Source organism: Salmo salar, chromosome ssa15 (assembly GCF_905237065.1).
Source record: "Salmo salar chromosome ssa15, Ssal_v3.1, whole genome shotgun sequence".
Classification (NCBI taxonomy): domain Eukaryota; kingdom Metazoa; phylum Chordata; class Actinopteri; order Salmoniformes; family Salmonidae; genus Salmo; species Salmo salar.
The window spans coordinates 48,873,621-48,890,343 of NC_059456.1; the positions used below are offsets into that span (position 1 = coordinate 48,873,621).

General features: G+C 42.8%; 1 protein-coding gene across 3 annotated transcripts in view; it reads left to right on the forward strand.

Annotated features, from left to right (window-relative positions):
• Positions 1–2,347: 2,347 nt before the first annotated feature.
• Positions 2,348–16,723, forward strand: part of si:dkey-174m14.3 (brain-enriched guanylate kinase-associated protein) — a 35,186-nt gene continuing 20,810 nt past the window's right edge. The window contains exons 1-4 of one of the 3 annotated variants that reach the window (XM_014144968.2): positions 2,348–2,547; positions 11,814–12,034; positions 15,250–15,411; positions 15,677–15,743. In XM_014144968.2, the coding sequence (XP_014000443.1) occupies positions 11,934–12,034; positions 15,250–15,411; positions 15,677–15,743 (330 nt within the window). In that variant the 5' untranslated portion in view covers positions 2,348–2,547; positions 11,814–11,933. Of the gene's footprint in view, positions 2,548–3,078; positions 3,237–11,813; positions 12,035–15,249; positions 15,412–15,676; positions 15,744–16,723 lie in introns of those variants that run through there. The other 2 variants (XM_014144967.2, XM_045695811.1) reach the window with 2 other exon arrangements.

Consider the following 16,723-nt stretch of genomic DNA (forward strand, 5'->3'; position numbering starts at 1 on the left):
CTGGAAGCCTGGTGCATGGAGCCGGCACAGGTTGAACCGGGCTGGTGACACACTCTTCAGGGCGAGTGCGGGGAGCCGGCACAGGATGTACCAGGCTGGGGAGGTGCACTGGAAGCCTGGTGCGTGGAGCCGGCACAGGTTGCACCGGACTGATGAAACACACTCCTCAAAACGCCTGCACTGCAACATACGTGGTGTATCCTAGCCAACATCTCTCTCTGATATCCCTTCTCAAACTGCTCCATCGACTCCCAGATGGTCTCTGGCTCTCTCCTCGGCTCGGGCCGACCGCCCCTTGTGCCCCCTCCAAAAAAAGATCTTGGGGTTGCCCTTGGGTTGTTTGTGGCCGCGGACCCCGGCGTCGTTGCTGTCCTCCTTTACTCCTCGGTGACTCCCGCCAAGGAAGGGTCTCGCATCCGCCTAGTATCTCTTCCCATGACCAACTCTCCTTCACCTCCTGGGCACGCTGCTTGGTCCTGTTTGGGTGGGATATTCTGTCACGACCGTCGTATAAATAATTGGACCAAGGCGCAGCGTGAGTAGAGTTCCACATTTTAATGACAGTGAAACTTCCAAAACAACAAAGATATAATGATTGTGAAATACATAGCGCACATAGGCACTCATACAAAACAATATCCCACCAAGCTGGTGGGAAAAAGGACACACTAAGTATGATCCCCAATTAGAGGCAACGATATTCAGCTGCCTCTAATTGGGAACCATACTTACACACAACATAGAAATATAATACCTAGAAACCCACCTAGTCACGCCCTGACCTAAAACACCATAGAGAACCCTGAGGGCTCTCTATGGTCAGGGCGTGACATTATCAGCAACCATCACTCCTGTGTTCCAATGGCAAGTTGTGTTAGCTAATCCAAGTTTATCATTTTAAAAGGCTGTGATCATTAGAAAACCCTTTTGCAATTATGTTAGCACAACTGAAATCTGTTGTTCTGATTAAAGAAGCAATAAAACTGGCCTTCTTTAGACTAGTTGAGTATCTGGAGAATCAGCATTTGTGGGTTCGATTACAGGCTCAAAATGGCCAGAAACAAATAACTTTTTTTGAAACTCGTCAGTCTATTCTTGTTCTGAAAAAGTCAAGGATATTTCTTTCACAGAACAGTGCAAACTGGCACTAACCAGAATAGAAAGAGGAGTGGGAGGCCCCGGTGCACAACTGAGCAAGAGGACAAAGTACATTAGAGTGTCTAGTTTGAGAAACAGACACCTCTTCACTGTTGATATTGAGACTGATGTTTTGTGGGTACTATTTAATGAAGCTGCCAGTTGAGGACTTGTGAGGCGTCTGTTTCTCAAACTAGAAAGTCTAATGTACTTGTCCTCTTGCTCAGTTGTGCACCGGGGCCTCCCACTCTTTCTATTCGGGTTAGATACATATATAACTACATTATAAATGGTATTGTGTGAACTGTCTAGTTCAGTATATTTCAATGAATACACCCTAGTTTTTATTACGTGGTGTATTAAACTATATTTTTTCCTAATTGAAAACAATAGACAAAGAAGTTCTACTATTATTCATGAGATAGCTCAATAAAATATCGCTGAATGTCCCTGCCACTTGGTTAGCACTGAACTCTAAATCTGAATGGAGATGAAAATTCCTTGTATAGCATGATCTCACCTGATACATAATGTATAAGGGGTGAGAGAGAGAAAGAGAGAGAGATTGAGAGAGGGAAGAGGGGAGAGAGAGAGACAGGGGGAGAAGGAAAGAGGAGCGAGAGAGAGATATACGGAGAGAGAGAGAGGGCGGGAGGGAGAGAGAGAGGGAAAGAGGGGGATAGAGAGAGAGGGCGGATGGAGATGGGATAGGTAGAAAGAAAAAGAGAGAGAAAGAGAGAGGGGGGGGGGTTCCCCCTAGAGAATCCAACCAGCTTGCTGTGGAGATGAGAGTTTTGTTCCTCCCCACCGCCTGGTGACATAACATGTGAAATTCAACAGATGGGGCCACCTGTTTCCCTCCACCTATCTCTCTCCCTCTTTCCTCTCTCTCTCCCCTCTCTTTCTTTATATCTTTGTTCGCTCTCTCTCTTTTCCCTTCAGCTCATTACAGATATTGAGTCACTGCCAGCATCTATTGGGGGGGGGCGGGGGGGTGCTATGTATCTGCAGTCTCTCTCTCTCTCTTTCTCTCTCTCTCTAGCTCTCTCTCTCCCTCTCCCTCTTAATATGACAGGATTGTTCTCTTCACACCTTTGCTAAATGCAGATATAGCCTGATGTGCTCTCTGCATGAGCTATAGCGAGAAGGAAAGAGAGATAGGAAAGGAGGGAGAGAATTTAGAAAACCAAAGAGAGAGAGAGCGGGAGTGAGTGAGGGCGAGAGAGCAGAGATGGAATCGGAGAGTGCGAGTGTGAAATGAAATGTGTGTGTGTGTGATTGAGTGTGTTGCTACTCTACTGCGACTAGCAATGCTTTTGGCAGTAGTCTACGGGGCCAATGGACCCGTCCGTTCATCTAATCTCCTGTGATATCCTTATAGGTTCCTGATGAGCAGATGAACACCATAAGGTAAAATGACGCTCTCTTTCTCTGTTCTTCCCTGACTGCCTCTATCCCTGCCTGCCTACGAAGCACGAAGCAGCCCCCTCAGATCCATCTCTCTCTGTCTCCCTCCCTCTCTCTCTCTCTCCCTTTCTCTCTTTCTTTCTAGCTTTGACTCTTTTTCTCTCATCTCTCTCATTTAGTCTCTATCACTTTATATTCCCTCCCTCTCTCTCTCATTTCTCTATCCCTCTATTCTCTCTCTTTCTCTCTCTCTCTATCTCTCTATTTTCTCTCTCTTTCTCCTCCCTCTCTCCACCCTCTCTCCACTTCTCCTCTCCTCCGCAACTGGGGGTTTCTCCACGCTTATCAGAGTTGAGTAAGCCAGCTCTGGATCACACAGCGGGCTTTCACCAGAAGCCCTGTCACACACACACACACACACACACACACACACACACACACACACACACACACACACACACACACACACACACACACACACACACACACACACACACACACACACACACACACACACACACACACACACACACACACACACACACACACACACACACACAAACCCTCAGCACTGCTCCCCTCACACATACAGCGAGGAGCGGATGCAGAAGGCAGCAGGCAGCCAGGTTTCTGTGTCATCATCACCAGCACCAGCGATTCACAATGAGGCTCTGTGTGAGCACCAGCGGAAGGTACTGCTTCTTCAACGGAGGGAACGTCTTTGATTTGGGATCTGGGGTTGGCATGGTGTGTGTGTCTGTCCATGTGTGATTTATTGGTACTGTACGTTTGCGCAGTTTCAGTTTGCTTCACATCGGTGTAGCTTAGAGCTTGAGTAGCATTTGCAACGATCATACAGTTCATGATTTGTTAAGGATACTATTAGAATGCCTCATTAGAGCATGTAGCTTCACTTATATGCATTTACTCTGGTACAGTTATACTACCGATTGTTTTTCTGGCTTATTGTTCAACACAGTGAACATGGAAAATAAGAAGTGGCGTATATTGTATTTAAACAATACACAACAGACACATCCTACTGTCCTCCTCTGAAAGCGAGAGAAAAGGCTTGGCTAAAAGGTTTGCTAATAAGGTGCTTAAAGGTTTGTTGCGTGAACTAGGATGTGTCTTTGATGTTTTAGCACTCTGATATTCTAATATTGTTCTGGGAAGTCTCTTGTGGTTTCAGGGAAGACACAAATCATTTTTTTTCAGTGCACTGTCATTTAGAGGGAGAACAAGAGCTATATAGCCTGGTTCCTCTCTAGGTTTCTTCCTAGGCTCCTGCCTCCTAGGGAGTTTTTCCCAACCACTGCTTGCTCTTTGGGGTTCTGGCTCTGTATCTGTAAAGCACTTTTGTGAAAAATACATTTAATGAATTGATTGATAGTGATACCTAGCCAGGGGCGGAAATCCCGGGGGGGACGGGGGGGACACGACCCCCCCATCCTGGGAAAAATATGATTTGTCCCCCCCAATATATCACTGAAACATAACTATGTAATTTAAATAATATTAATAATACGCAATGAAAGCAATTGTACTGATTATAGACACTTAATAGCGCATTTTTAAGTTTCAAAAGATTGCGACCCCCCCACCCTTTGCCTCACAATGGTTTGATCCACTGGCAAGGTAACAGAGAGGTCGTATCTACTGTCTGAAAGGCACTCAATGCACGTAACTGACGTGAGGTTAATCCAGTCAATCGCATACACACACTAGCTGAATATGCAGAGCTAGCGCGCAAATATTAACTATTAAGCTAGCTAGTACCTATTCCATTTATGTGGCGTCGTCAAAGATGGAATCTTTGATATCGTCAATTTATTCCACGATCAGCATGCAGATGATGTAAGTTAGTGCTTCAAAGTCCCTGTGATAAGGTTAGCGATAAACTGAAATCCAAACTGAACAGAACTACACTCTCTTCTACCATTGTCTTAAATATATTTAATGGTCTCGTTGCAAAAGCTAAATTGTCGCAAGGGAACTTTTATTTATTTATTTTACTTCACCTTTATTTAACCCGGGTAGCAAAGATTATAGCAAACACCACTGAAACTGAATTGGTGCTCGCCAGCTTTGCAAATTCAGCTATTGTTGGAAGCCAGCCAATATGAAACAAACTATTAAAATTACTAAAAGGTTGCAGCATATGTTGTGTAAATGGTGAACTCATACAGCTGTCAACTCTTGTCATTTTAATCCATTTCACATTTGCTAGCTACCTTTTAGATCGAAGCCCAAATAGAATGATTGAAGATGATATAAGCCCATCTCCTACTGTAAATAACCTACACACTGTGTGTGTAGCCAGCCAGCCAGCCAGGTAGAAAAATGGCAGAAAAATAAGACGGACATCAGAGTATTTTTCAATACACCAAAACGCAAAGTAAGAACCCTAGTAGCCTAATATCTCAAAGACTAGTTTATAAAATGTTCATAAGAAAGCAATGAAATTCTAATGGAAATGTTTCACAATGATGTCATTAGGCAGAGCAGGCAACAGATGGCACACAGACAGCAGAGTTGGGGACAGATATGCAGGGACAGACTGGCAGAGACAGGGAGTCTCAGGTAAGTTTGTTGAGTCTTTGTTTGGCAACATTATGAAAGGTTCTCCATTTTTTTGACTTGTAAAATAGGAACATAATTGGAAAATGCCATGGATACCCCCACTCTCAACTTAAACTGGTGACTGAACTAAGATGTGTTAAAGGCAATGGTATTGCTGTTGTGATTAGTTGTGTAGTTTTGGGTACCGGTAGTTAGGAGTACGGCAAACACCTTATTTCTTTGGTTCCTCAATATACATTTACCATATTACAATGTAGGCTATGTGTTACAGCACTACTTTTGGTGTCCCCCTCAGGAATTGCTCTTGAGAAAATTTCATGTAATTGTCCCCTCCAAAGTTGATATCAGATTTTCGCCCCTGTACCTAGCTAAAAGTATTCTTATCCTATGAACATTCGTCATAAACCTCTCATGTTGTTAGATTAGTACGGTTAAATTTGATTACCTCTCTAAAAGGGTATTGTTCCTCCCTCAATTATATAGTTTTTAATGCAACATCTTCATTACATTTCCATCAGATCAGCTAGAGTCTTCTCTTTTGTTTTGGTTGATTGGCTGCAACACGTAGTTCTATATACCTAGGCTGTAATATACTGTGTAAAGATTTTTAAGATTTACTAGGTTAAATTGCTTTTCAAAACACCAGGGAGGGTAAATGAATTTGATGGACTGTTTCACCAACAGCCCAACAGTATTGATTATCGTCACCTCTGTGACCAGTGTTAGCCGCTAACTGTTTGGCACTTTAATTATACAGTACAACATCACAAGTGCCAAATCTACATTACATTGGACGATAAAGTTCTACTCTATTCTCGTCTTTGGCTTCACAACACATGATTGACATGAAGAAACATTTCATAATCAGGAGCAGGGATTGTGGCCTTATCCCCTCTTTTTTCTCCCCTATCTTTAAAGGGCTGCACTTCCTGATTTGACATTTTCAGAACGGTATGGTTGTTTGCATGTTGATTGCATTTTAATGTAGACCTATAGGGATGCGGAGATGTTCATATTGAATCGTATCTTAATTTATTAACTTCCTAACTTGTTTGATAAGAATAGTACAGACTTTCTCAGGGTACCGGTTGTCACTAGTTCCCAAAGCCACAAAGTCAACATTGGCTATATATCAAAAATAATTATGAAAACAAAAATGTGCTTTTTGGTCTTCAATTAAGGTTAGGGTTAGGAAGAAAACGTGCAGCGTGGTTAAGGTTAGGTTTAAAATCCAATTTCAAAAAGAGGAATTGTAAAAATAGGTGGGGTTTAGCCATAACTAGGACTTTGTGGCTGTGGTAATTGTTAGTGACCATCTCCCTGCTTGCTTTCTCGCTCTTTCTGTCTCTCTTTCTGTCTCTCTCTCTTTCTCTCTCTTTCTCTCTCTTTGTCTCCTCTGCTTCCTCCTGCATGCATTGCATCCTGCCTCAGCCTCACCACTGTCTCGCCAGTAGCCTACTCTCTGGAATCCAAAATGTATTATGAGAATTTAGTAGCTTTCCCCCCCCCCCTCCTGCTGAGGTAGGCTCTGTTTAACGCAATGACTGCATATAGTTTAACATTAGCGTCTTACTTCAATGTTATATTGATTGATTGATTGAATTTATTAAACAATTGTAAAATACAACTCCACATACAATTAGCTGGCTAAGTAATACCAGCCAGAGTCCTTCAACGTTACTGCAATAGAAGTCTCTGCCAGTAGCTAGTCACCTGACTGACTGTATCTATAAACGACTATTTACCAGTTGTGCGCCCACACTTAGAGAGTTGTGTTTTTGTTTGTTTGGGGATGTCTGTAGACATGGCAGGAGTCTCAAGATGGTTTTAAAATGGCCTTTTGTCCAGCATCTTAAAATTGCCTTTTGTCCAGCATCTCACAAAGACACTGTCCGCAGCATCTCTAGTTACCTACTTGAGACTACTTCGAGCTGGGGTAGTTCATTTCATGTCTCAGGCCCTCAGCCTGAGCCACGAGAGGGCGGAGTTAGCCATTTGAGAGAGTGGTGGATGTGCTGCTAAAACAACCTGGACTCAGTGGTAGACGTAACATAGTAAAAGTAAAGCCGGGACACTCCAATTAGTATGATATGTTACGTTTGGTCTGATATGTATTAATTAGTGGAAGTCTATCATCCATTTTGTATGATATGTTACGAATTACAATTCATACAATATGTTAAGAATTTGCAAAACATGTGATAGGTTACAAATTGCTAGACATTTGTGTTATATGCCCACCCACCCAACCTGACTAACCAGGTAGCCTAGTGCTTAGAGCATTGGGACAGTAACTGCAAGGTTGCTGGATCAAATCCCCGAGCTGACAAGGTAAAAATATGTCGTTCTACTCCTGAGCAAGGCAGTTAACTAACTGTTCCCTGGGTGCTGAAGATGTGGATTATGGCAGCCCCATGTACCTCTCTGATTCATAGGGGTTGGGTTAAATGTGTAAGATGCATTCTGTTGTACAACTGACAAGGTATTCCCATTTACTTAAAATAAATATAATTCTTAAGTAAATAGTAGATTTTCTTTAGTGTGTAGAAAATATATATTTTTTACGATTATAAGGTCCGGAACTTGTAGTTACAGCCCTGTGTTTGAGGTTTTTAAGTGATTGGAATTTGGAGCTATTGACCTTTAAAAATATTGTCCCATGTACATTGTGTAATTTACTGATGGTCCCTAACTACCCCCATAGAGATATTGAATGTCAAACAAAATTGTGCGTTGGCATTACGATCAGGTCTCGTGCAGCTGTGCTCCGAATTGATGATTACTTAAAATAAACCCACAGAAATCACAGGTTAGTATTTTTCATCATTAATGTTGTTCTGGAGGCAGCTCTACAGACTGGTCACTCGGTGGCACAGCCACAAAGTTATAAAATCTGATTTTGAACCTATCCCTAACCTTAACCACACTGCTAACCCTAATACCTAACCCTAACCTTACATTAAGACCATAAATAGCAAATGTTTTCTTTGCAGCTGGCCTATCTAATGGGAAATCACTCTGTTATACCTCCAAGACAAGACTCATAACAATAAACATCAACCTGCACAGAACTGTTATGGTACCCTTCATTCCATGACATACCGTTTTTTCCTATCATCTCACAAATCTCCGTTTTAGACGAGACTGACTTTATGACCAAAATTATCCTATTTACCTTAATAAATGTTTCTGACTCATATCAGTGCCACATAGGCCCAGAGAGAGATAGAGTAGCAGGGCAAAGAGGAAAAAAGTAGATTTACAGACAGATTTGACTCCAACCCCCAGAGTGCCTCACTCAGTGCTACTGTGCCAGTGACCCCAGTCTCCCAGCCAAAAAATGATGAAATGTGTTGAAATCTCTCCACTGTGTGTCCTCATTCTGTCTCTAATTTCCTGTATGTATTTTGGCCTCAGCCGGACGTAGTAGATGTACATTTTATCGACAGAGGGCCCTATGGCCCTGTCATGGTTTGTAGGAGTGAGGAGCTTGCAGTGTTGAATGCAGAATTAGTGAGTTGGGTAGAGACTGTCTCACGGACTGGACTGAGCTAGATGGCTATTCACTAATGAGCTTCTCAAACATGCCTCAGTGCGTTAGAAGACAGACCTGTCACCGGTTGGTCCTCGCTCTCTCTCATGGGTTAAAACTGTGGGATGCTGGCGTATTTGAGGAAAGGGTAGGCTCACTAATAATGTAGGCCTACACATAGGTTGCGAAGAAGATGTTGATCCTCTTGTTTTTTACATGTATTTTCTTTGTATTGTTATTCAAACAACGGCCTGGTTTCCCAAACTCAGATTAAGCCTAGTCTTGGATTAGAAATCCTGCTCCATGGAGAATTTCCATTGAAATAGCTGTTTTGTACTGGACTAGGTTTAATGTGTACGGAGAAACTAACATCCTTTGTTCCTGGGTTAGGATGATGACTTGTTATGGAGGCATCCTCTTTTTCCTAAGCTGTCTTTGCTTTTGGGGCCTACAGTATCCTGTGTGTGGACACGTGAACATACAGTACACACACACACACACACGCGCGCACACACACACATAAACACACATGCCTCCGAGCAATGTGCCTAATCACTCACTGTCCATTTGAGCTACGGTCACAAACAATGTGTGTGCAGGCCTGGTCTCTCTGTGTGAGTATGTTGTATTGTGTTTGACTTGAACCAGTTTTCTGAACTGTTTGTCTCAGTCTGTCCAAGTATTGAATATTTTCCACGATATGTTGCCTTTTGAATTAATTATGTAATTTTTGGCCTGTTTTTACAATCTGTGACTCAGTGTTACTCTGCCAGAAAAGTTCTACATCTCAGTTTAAGTGTAACTTTGGGAAAACAAATCAAATTCCAGGAGAATGGAGAATTCCCTGTAGGGTTGCTTGGCACCATAACATGTTTTATATGCCTGCGGGCAGAGGCTGTTTTGATTTCGGAACAGCATGTGTTTGTGTGTTGTTTTCCGTCCGTTGTGTGTGTTGTTTTCTCTGTGTGTGTGTGTGTGTGTGTTGTTTTCCATTTTGGGTGTGTAAGTGTAACAGTATAGCTTCCGTCCCTCTCCTCGCCCCAACCTGGGCTTGAACCAGGGACCCTCTGCACACATCAACAACTGACACCCCACGAAGCATCGTTACCCATCACACCACAAAAGCAAGGGGAACAACTACTTCAGGTCTCAGAGCGAGTGACGTCACCCAATTGAAACGCTATTAGCGCGCACCACCGCTAACTAACTAGCCATTTCACATCGGTTACATAAGCACACTTGCTCGTGTCGTTTTTTTGCTTGCGTCGTTTTTCCGACATTGGTTCCATCAGGTTTTCGACATTTCGCTGATCTCAAATTCCTCCCAGGATCTGTGGCTTGACTATAACCCCTTCTCCTAGCTAAGTGCCATCAACAGTGCATGAAATCCCTTCTCCCAGTAATTAGCCCAATGCTGTTGGTAAGGAAGTAGTAGGATGTGGTGGCTTGGAAATGGAAACTACAGCCCCATTTATACCTGGTTCTAACATGCGTCCTTTGTCCTGATCTTGTCCACATTCTGATTGTGCCCACATTTTTGGATATGTGGGCAGGAAAGAGTCTTGGCCCTTGGTTGTAGGTCCTGGAGCCCTGCTTTAACTGGTCAAGTCACGTGTTAAGGAAACCCCTCATGGCAGATCCTGCAGATTGTCTACCTCCTGCGGGACCGAATAGAGCTTTGGCTCCATGGTGGTCTGGCTGTGACATAGAGTAGAGCCGTGGCTGTGTGGTTAGGGCAGATACTCTGGCTGTCCAAAGGCAAGCCACATGAGTCAGCCAGGCAGCCACTCAGGGCTTCCGCTTTAATGCTGAGTCTGGGCCTGCGATCAGGGCTTTCCTGCCAGCTAATCGGTCTACCGGGGTAGACGAGTGCAGGGAGAGACGGAGTGATGGGAGCCGTGCTTGGTTCTCTTTTCATCGCTCCCTTTCGTTCTTTCTCTCTTTTTCTCTGTCTTTCTCATTTATTCGTTCTCTCGTCACCTCTCTCTCTTTCTCTCTCTCTCTCCCCTCCGTCTCCCTCTTTACTGCAGGATGGCAGATCTGAAAAGCAGGCCCTCTCCTTCCCTGCAGCCCCTGCTCTCTCTCTTCCCTCCTACCTCATCCCCTCATCACCCCCTCCTCCTCTCGCTGCTCTCAATACCTTCATTTTCAGCCCTCCTCTGAAATGTCAGCATGGCACATGAGTGGGAGGCAGATGCAGCTCCATCTGAATCGAGAACAGTGTATGTTTTCTCTGATATGAGAGGATTGGGTCAGAAAGGGCATTCAGAGGAGACTTAGCGAGGGAGTTTGACACCAAGAGAAATGTGTGCGTGTGTCAGTGAAAGTTGTGCGTTACCTCCCAGCTAGAAAACATTGTTAATTTCTCTCCCAGGGAGACTTAGATTTAGTGGGAGTCTTGGTGAGATACACACACTAGGAAACACACACACACATTAAGAAATGCACACACACAACACGCAAACACACACAGAGACACACGCGCGTGTACGCACACACACACCCACACACACACATTGTGTGTGATGACTCAGAGGGGAGCAGCTGGAGTTGATAAGGCCCCGGTCGTGAGGGTGAGCTGTCACCATCTGGAGGAATACATGTCTCCCTGACTCACCTCAACTCAAGGGGCATAACAAATGATCTCTCAATGACAGTATCTGTGTGTGTTCGTGCATCTGTGGGTATGTTTGTATGTACACACGTGCGTGTATGTGTATGCATCTATGTGACAGCCTTAGTATGACGTTTATAAGGCCCACTCTTGCCCTCCATCACTGTGGCTGTGTTTGAGCTTCGCTGTGTTCACGGCTTGAGAGTCCATCTTATTCTAAACCCGGAGGTGCTTTGATCAAGCCGAAGTCTGTCTCCTCTCATCACCCGCACAATTTGTCTGCCTGATGACAGCTGCACCTGTGCTGTGGACCCATTCGAGACGGGAGCAGAAATATTTACAGAAGTGGGCCCTGCCGGAGCAAGTCCATTACCCCTGTCATAGTGCTTTAACGCTAGAGAGTGAAGAAGTGAAGATGTGTCCGTTTCTCCCAGTATGCACTGCACGTACACTTGAGAAATTAATTTGTTTGGATGATTCGGTCTAATCACTGTTGTGGTTTTTAATGGCTGCTGAACTGTCTCTTTGCTCTGTTGACAGGAACAACAGAGGTAGAAAACTCACTCAGACAACTCACTCAACAGGGCAAACTTAACTGAACCCCCTCCGACGAGAAAAATAGGCCCCACTCCCTCCGACGATTCGAAACAAAAAACGCACATGAGAGGGAGCGAACACAGCAGACAAACCATGAAAAAGATATATGTCGGAAAAACGGCCCTAAAAGTTTCCCGAAATGGCAGTAAACATCAGAAAAAGAGGTAAGAGAGAATACTGCAGAACATCCCTCCATCCCTCCATCCCTCCATCCGCCCACTGGGGTCCTTCCATCCCCCCCATCTTTGTCAAGTGGTGGTGAACAACTCAAGTGTTCTTCCTCCAAAACAGAGTCATTATCCCGCCTCATCGTTCTCTCATCGCCGACTGCCATTGAAATGACAGCACTCATTACCGTGTGACTCAGTGGCCATTTCCAGAGGTCACTAATGTGTGATTGGCGTTATAAGCTCATGCTCTTGTCAAGTAACAAACACCTGTGTTGTGCCATGTATCGTGTTGCAAGTACCTTGCAAAGGGGGGGTTGTTATGGCATGAAAAGCATTCAAACAGTGCCAAAAACACATTGGAGTAAGCATTGACTTGAGAATGGGATGCTATTCAAATATTAGGGTTTTGTTATTCCATTTAGTCAGAAACCATTAGGTGTGAGACTTGGAGCAAGTGCAATGGTGTCCGGAGCATTGTCTGGAAATGATTAATATTCAACACTTTAGGCAATTAGGAGTGAATAATGGTATTATCAGTCCACTGACTTTTGTTTTTATTTCCCGAACCAATAGCTTAGTTTTCTCTCATGTGTTAAGTGCACGCTCTGCTTGCCTTAATGGGAATTTGAAGCTATAGAGCTTTTTTGCATGTGTATCATCTGGCTTTGGTGGTTGTGTTTTTTGTGTGTGTGCTGTAGTAGTGTGTGTGTGTCTGTGTGTTTGGAATGTAGATTGGAGCGTTTTTTTTGTATATGTGATTGCATTGGTCGTGTGAATTTATGTAATTTACACAGTCATTTTACTCATTTTAATTAAAGATACTGACGTCTCCGTGATTGAAAAAAAACTAAAACATTTAAATAAAAATTGTATCACCCTTTAATTTAGGGACTTCACTGTTGAAAGGAAACGTCTTCATTTTCATCCTCTTACATTATCTTGGTCTGTACCCGCAACCTCTCCCTCCTATGATCTTGTTAAATAGATAGAGGGATGAGAGCGGGGTGACCACATCTCTCACCGCTTGCTCTCTCTCTCTCTCTCTCTCTCTCTCTCTCTCTCTCTCTCTCTCTCTCTCTCTCTCTCTCTCTCTCTCGCTTTCTCTCTCACTCTCGCTTTCTCTCTCACTCTCTGTTATCTGTGATCTCCCGACAGATAGTCATTACCATCCTTCCTCCATCTGTCCATCAATACAGGCCCATTAGCCTGCCATGGACACTCAGATCCATCAAAAGGGGGAGGGATACATTTCCTTTTACCTCTCACACTTACCCTTTATAACATTGAATCCCAGGTAGTGCCGAGGCTCTATAAATAGTCCACAGGGTGCTGTCTCAGTGAATTACACATTGGAGATCACTATTCCGTGAATCTGAGCCATCAACATATATTCCTGTGATAGATTACAGTTCATAGAGCCACATTGGAAAAGTTGAATTCCAAAACGCTATATATTTCTTATCAGAAATGTTGGTAATTTAGCTTTTATTGTATAAAAAACTAATGAAAGAAATTGGTGTGATTTTACACTATCTGATCATGGCATGAGGTTGTTCAATAACAAACATGCACAGTGAGGTCTGAAATTATTGACACCTTTGATAAATAATGACTTTATAAAATAAATCATTAAAATGCTGAGCTATATTGTATGCTCCAAAAAATTGGGAAATTATAATATTTTATACTACTACAATTGCTCAGAGAAAGAGATCATTTTTTTCTCAAAAAGTGACGGGTCAAAATTATTGACATCCGTAGAGATTCTTAGAAATAAAGTAGTCAAAAGTGTAGGATTTGGTCCCATATTCATAGCACGCAATCACTAGATCAAGCTTGTGACTCTACAAACTTGTTGGATGCATTTGCAGTTCGTTTTAGTTGTGTTACAAATTATTTTGTGCCCAATAGAAACGAAAGGTAAATTATGTATTGTGTCATTTTGGAGTCACTTTTATTATGAATAAGAATAGAATATGTTTCTAAACACTTCTACATTAATGTGGATGCTACCATGATTACCGATAATCCTGAATGAATCATGAATAATGATGAGCTAGAAAGGGTCAAAGATCATACCCCCCTGACATGCTAACCTCTCACCATTACCAATAACAGGGGAGGTTAGTGTGTCTTGGGGGTGTGATCTTTGACCCTCTGTAACTTTCTCACTCATCATTATTAATGATTCACAATACATTATTTACCATTCCTGTATCTTTCTCTGAGCAATTGTATTAGTATAAAATCATATATTTTCCCACATTTTTTGAGCATACAATATTGTTCAATATTTGAATTATTTATTTTATACAGTCATTATTGCTCATCTTTATTAAGGGTGTCAATAGTTTCGGACTTCACTGTATTTGTTTGAAATCTATCACTGGTTTTATTTCAGAGAGACAAATAGTCATGTTTTTTTGCAAAACGCTATATATGGTAAATAACTACAACAAACAGTGCAAACATTTGTGACATCAATATATATATATTTTTTTACCAAAAAAAAATTATCAACACAGTAATATGAGATATGAATGTAAAATATTTACTTAGGACATTTTCGTCATTTAGCAGATGCTCTTATCCAGAGCAACTTACAGTCAGTTCATTCATCTTAAGATGGCTAGGTGAGACAACCACATATCACAGTCAAATATACAGAACACAACCATTCCATTCCAGAGAATGAACAACTTTGATCAGAGCCCTCTGGCCAGAAGTAGTGCACTACATAGGGAATAGGGTTCCAGTTGGGACGAAGCCTTAGTTGAAAGTGATCCTGTAGGTCACTGTAACCACTCTGGCTGATGACGGTGGTGTTCTGTGCTATGCAGCGAGGTTGTAGATTATTAGGCTTTAGAGCTGAATGTTATTGGGAAGCCAAAGGCATCCAAACCTTAATATACTTTACCTTAGCTGCATATAGAATCAGAATGTGGAGTCTCATATGTATTATTCATGTGTCTCCTTTACACATAAGATATATATCCTTTTTGCTTTTAATGGGCTTACTCCTCATTTATACATCACCACTGTATGATGCATGTTGTTCATGAATCATCCCACACGACTCCCATTATATCTTATTTATACTCAATGTATCATAAAATATACAGTATGTGCATATAATATAACATGAAGTATACCCCTTGTAATATTCGACTTCAACTATGATGCCTGGTGTGTGTTTGTGTCCATCGCAGCTCTTTGCAGGAGCAGAAGGAGGACCTCCGGAAGCGTCTGTCCTACACCACCCACAAGCTGGAGCTGCTAGAGAGCGAGTTTGACTCCACACGCCAGTACCTGGAGACAGAGCTACGTCGCGCCCAGGAGGAACTCGACAAGTTCACAGACAAACTACGCAGGTATGCCAAACTGCAAAACCACACCCTCATGGATCTCATTACATTGATTTGTGTGTTCATCTCTCGGGAAATATGCCCCATGTTATAGTCACATTCACAAGAAGTCTTTGAATACCTCTTAAGGGTAAAGCCTTAAAACTAACACGGTGGTACATTATCATGACGGATACATAGCAGAGACATCATTAATCCAATGGGTGCAGAAATTGTTCAATTATTAATAGTGTGAGTTGGTAAGCCGGTGTCATTGTGTGTCTCCTGGTAGAATACAAAGCAGCTACTCAGCACTGCAGAGGATCAACCAGGACCTGGAGGATAAGATCCATAGAAATGTAAGTGAAGTGTGCGTGTGTGTGTGTGTGCGTGTGTGCATGCATGCGTGCTTGCATGGGTGTGCGTGTGTGTGTGCGCGTGTGCATACGTGCATGCATGTTTGTGTATACCTGTAGGTGTGTGTCTGCATGCTTACGTGTGTGAGTGCGTATGTGAGAGAGAACGCGTGCGCGGAAGTGCATGCATATTTGTGTACACTTGTATGTGTGTGTGTGTGTGTGTGTGTGTGTGTGTGTGTGTGTGTGTGTGTGTGTGTGTGTGTGTGTGTGTGTGTGTGTGTGTGTGTGTGTGTGTGTGTGTGTGTGTGTGTGTGTGTGTGTGTGTGTGTACACGCACACGTGTCTAAGCAAGCAGTGGTCTTTACTCTTTAGAAAAGGTAGTGAAAAGCACTGAGCAGTGGATTTGAATATGAATACACTAGCTGTTGGTACCACTGATGTTAATTACAGCCTATTACAATAGCTTGTCCTCCTTCCTATGGCAGGATGATAGTGAGCCTATTGTTCTGGGCTAGCCCTGCGACTCACATCTTTTGTCGGATGCAGCTTTTCTAAAGGAAGCATACAATTAACCAGCCTGCCATCCCAGCATTGTATGATCATCATGTGTCTTCTTCCTCACTACGAATAGACAGCTGAATATGTCCCCTCTCTGAATTTGTCAAGGAAAAGATCATCATGATCACAAAGAGTTTGTAACGTTAAGATGTTGCAGGCTGATAGCAAAACCAGCTCTCACTGTCTCTTGTCAGAATTCGATTTTGAAGTTGTTCCAAACGTAAAATGTCGAGGTATTTAAGGTTAGGTTTAGGCATTAACTCTGAATGGTTAAGGTAAGGGTTAAGGTTTGGGATAGGCTTTAAACGAAAGTATCAGAAAAAACGTTCTATCACTGGATTCAAACTTGCAACCTTCGGAATCAGAGGCAGATGCTTACGCCTATCCAACATCGCTGTCCACAACAACCTAGCAAAACCAAA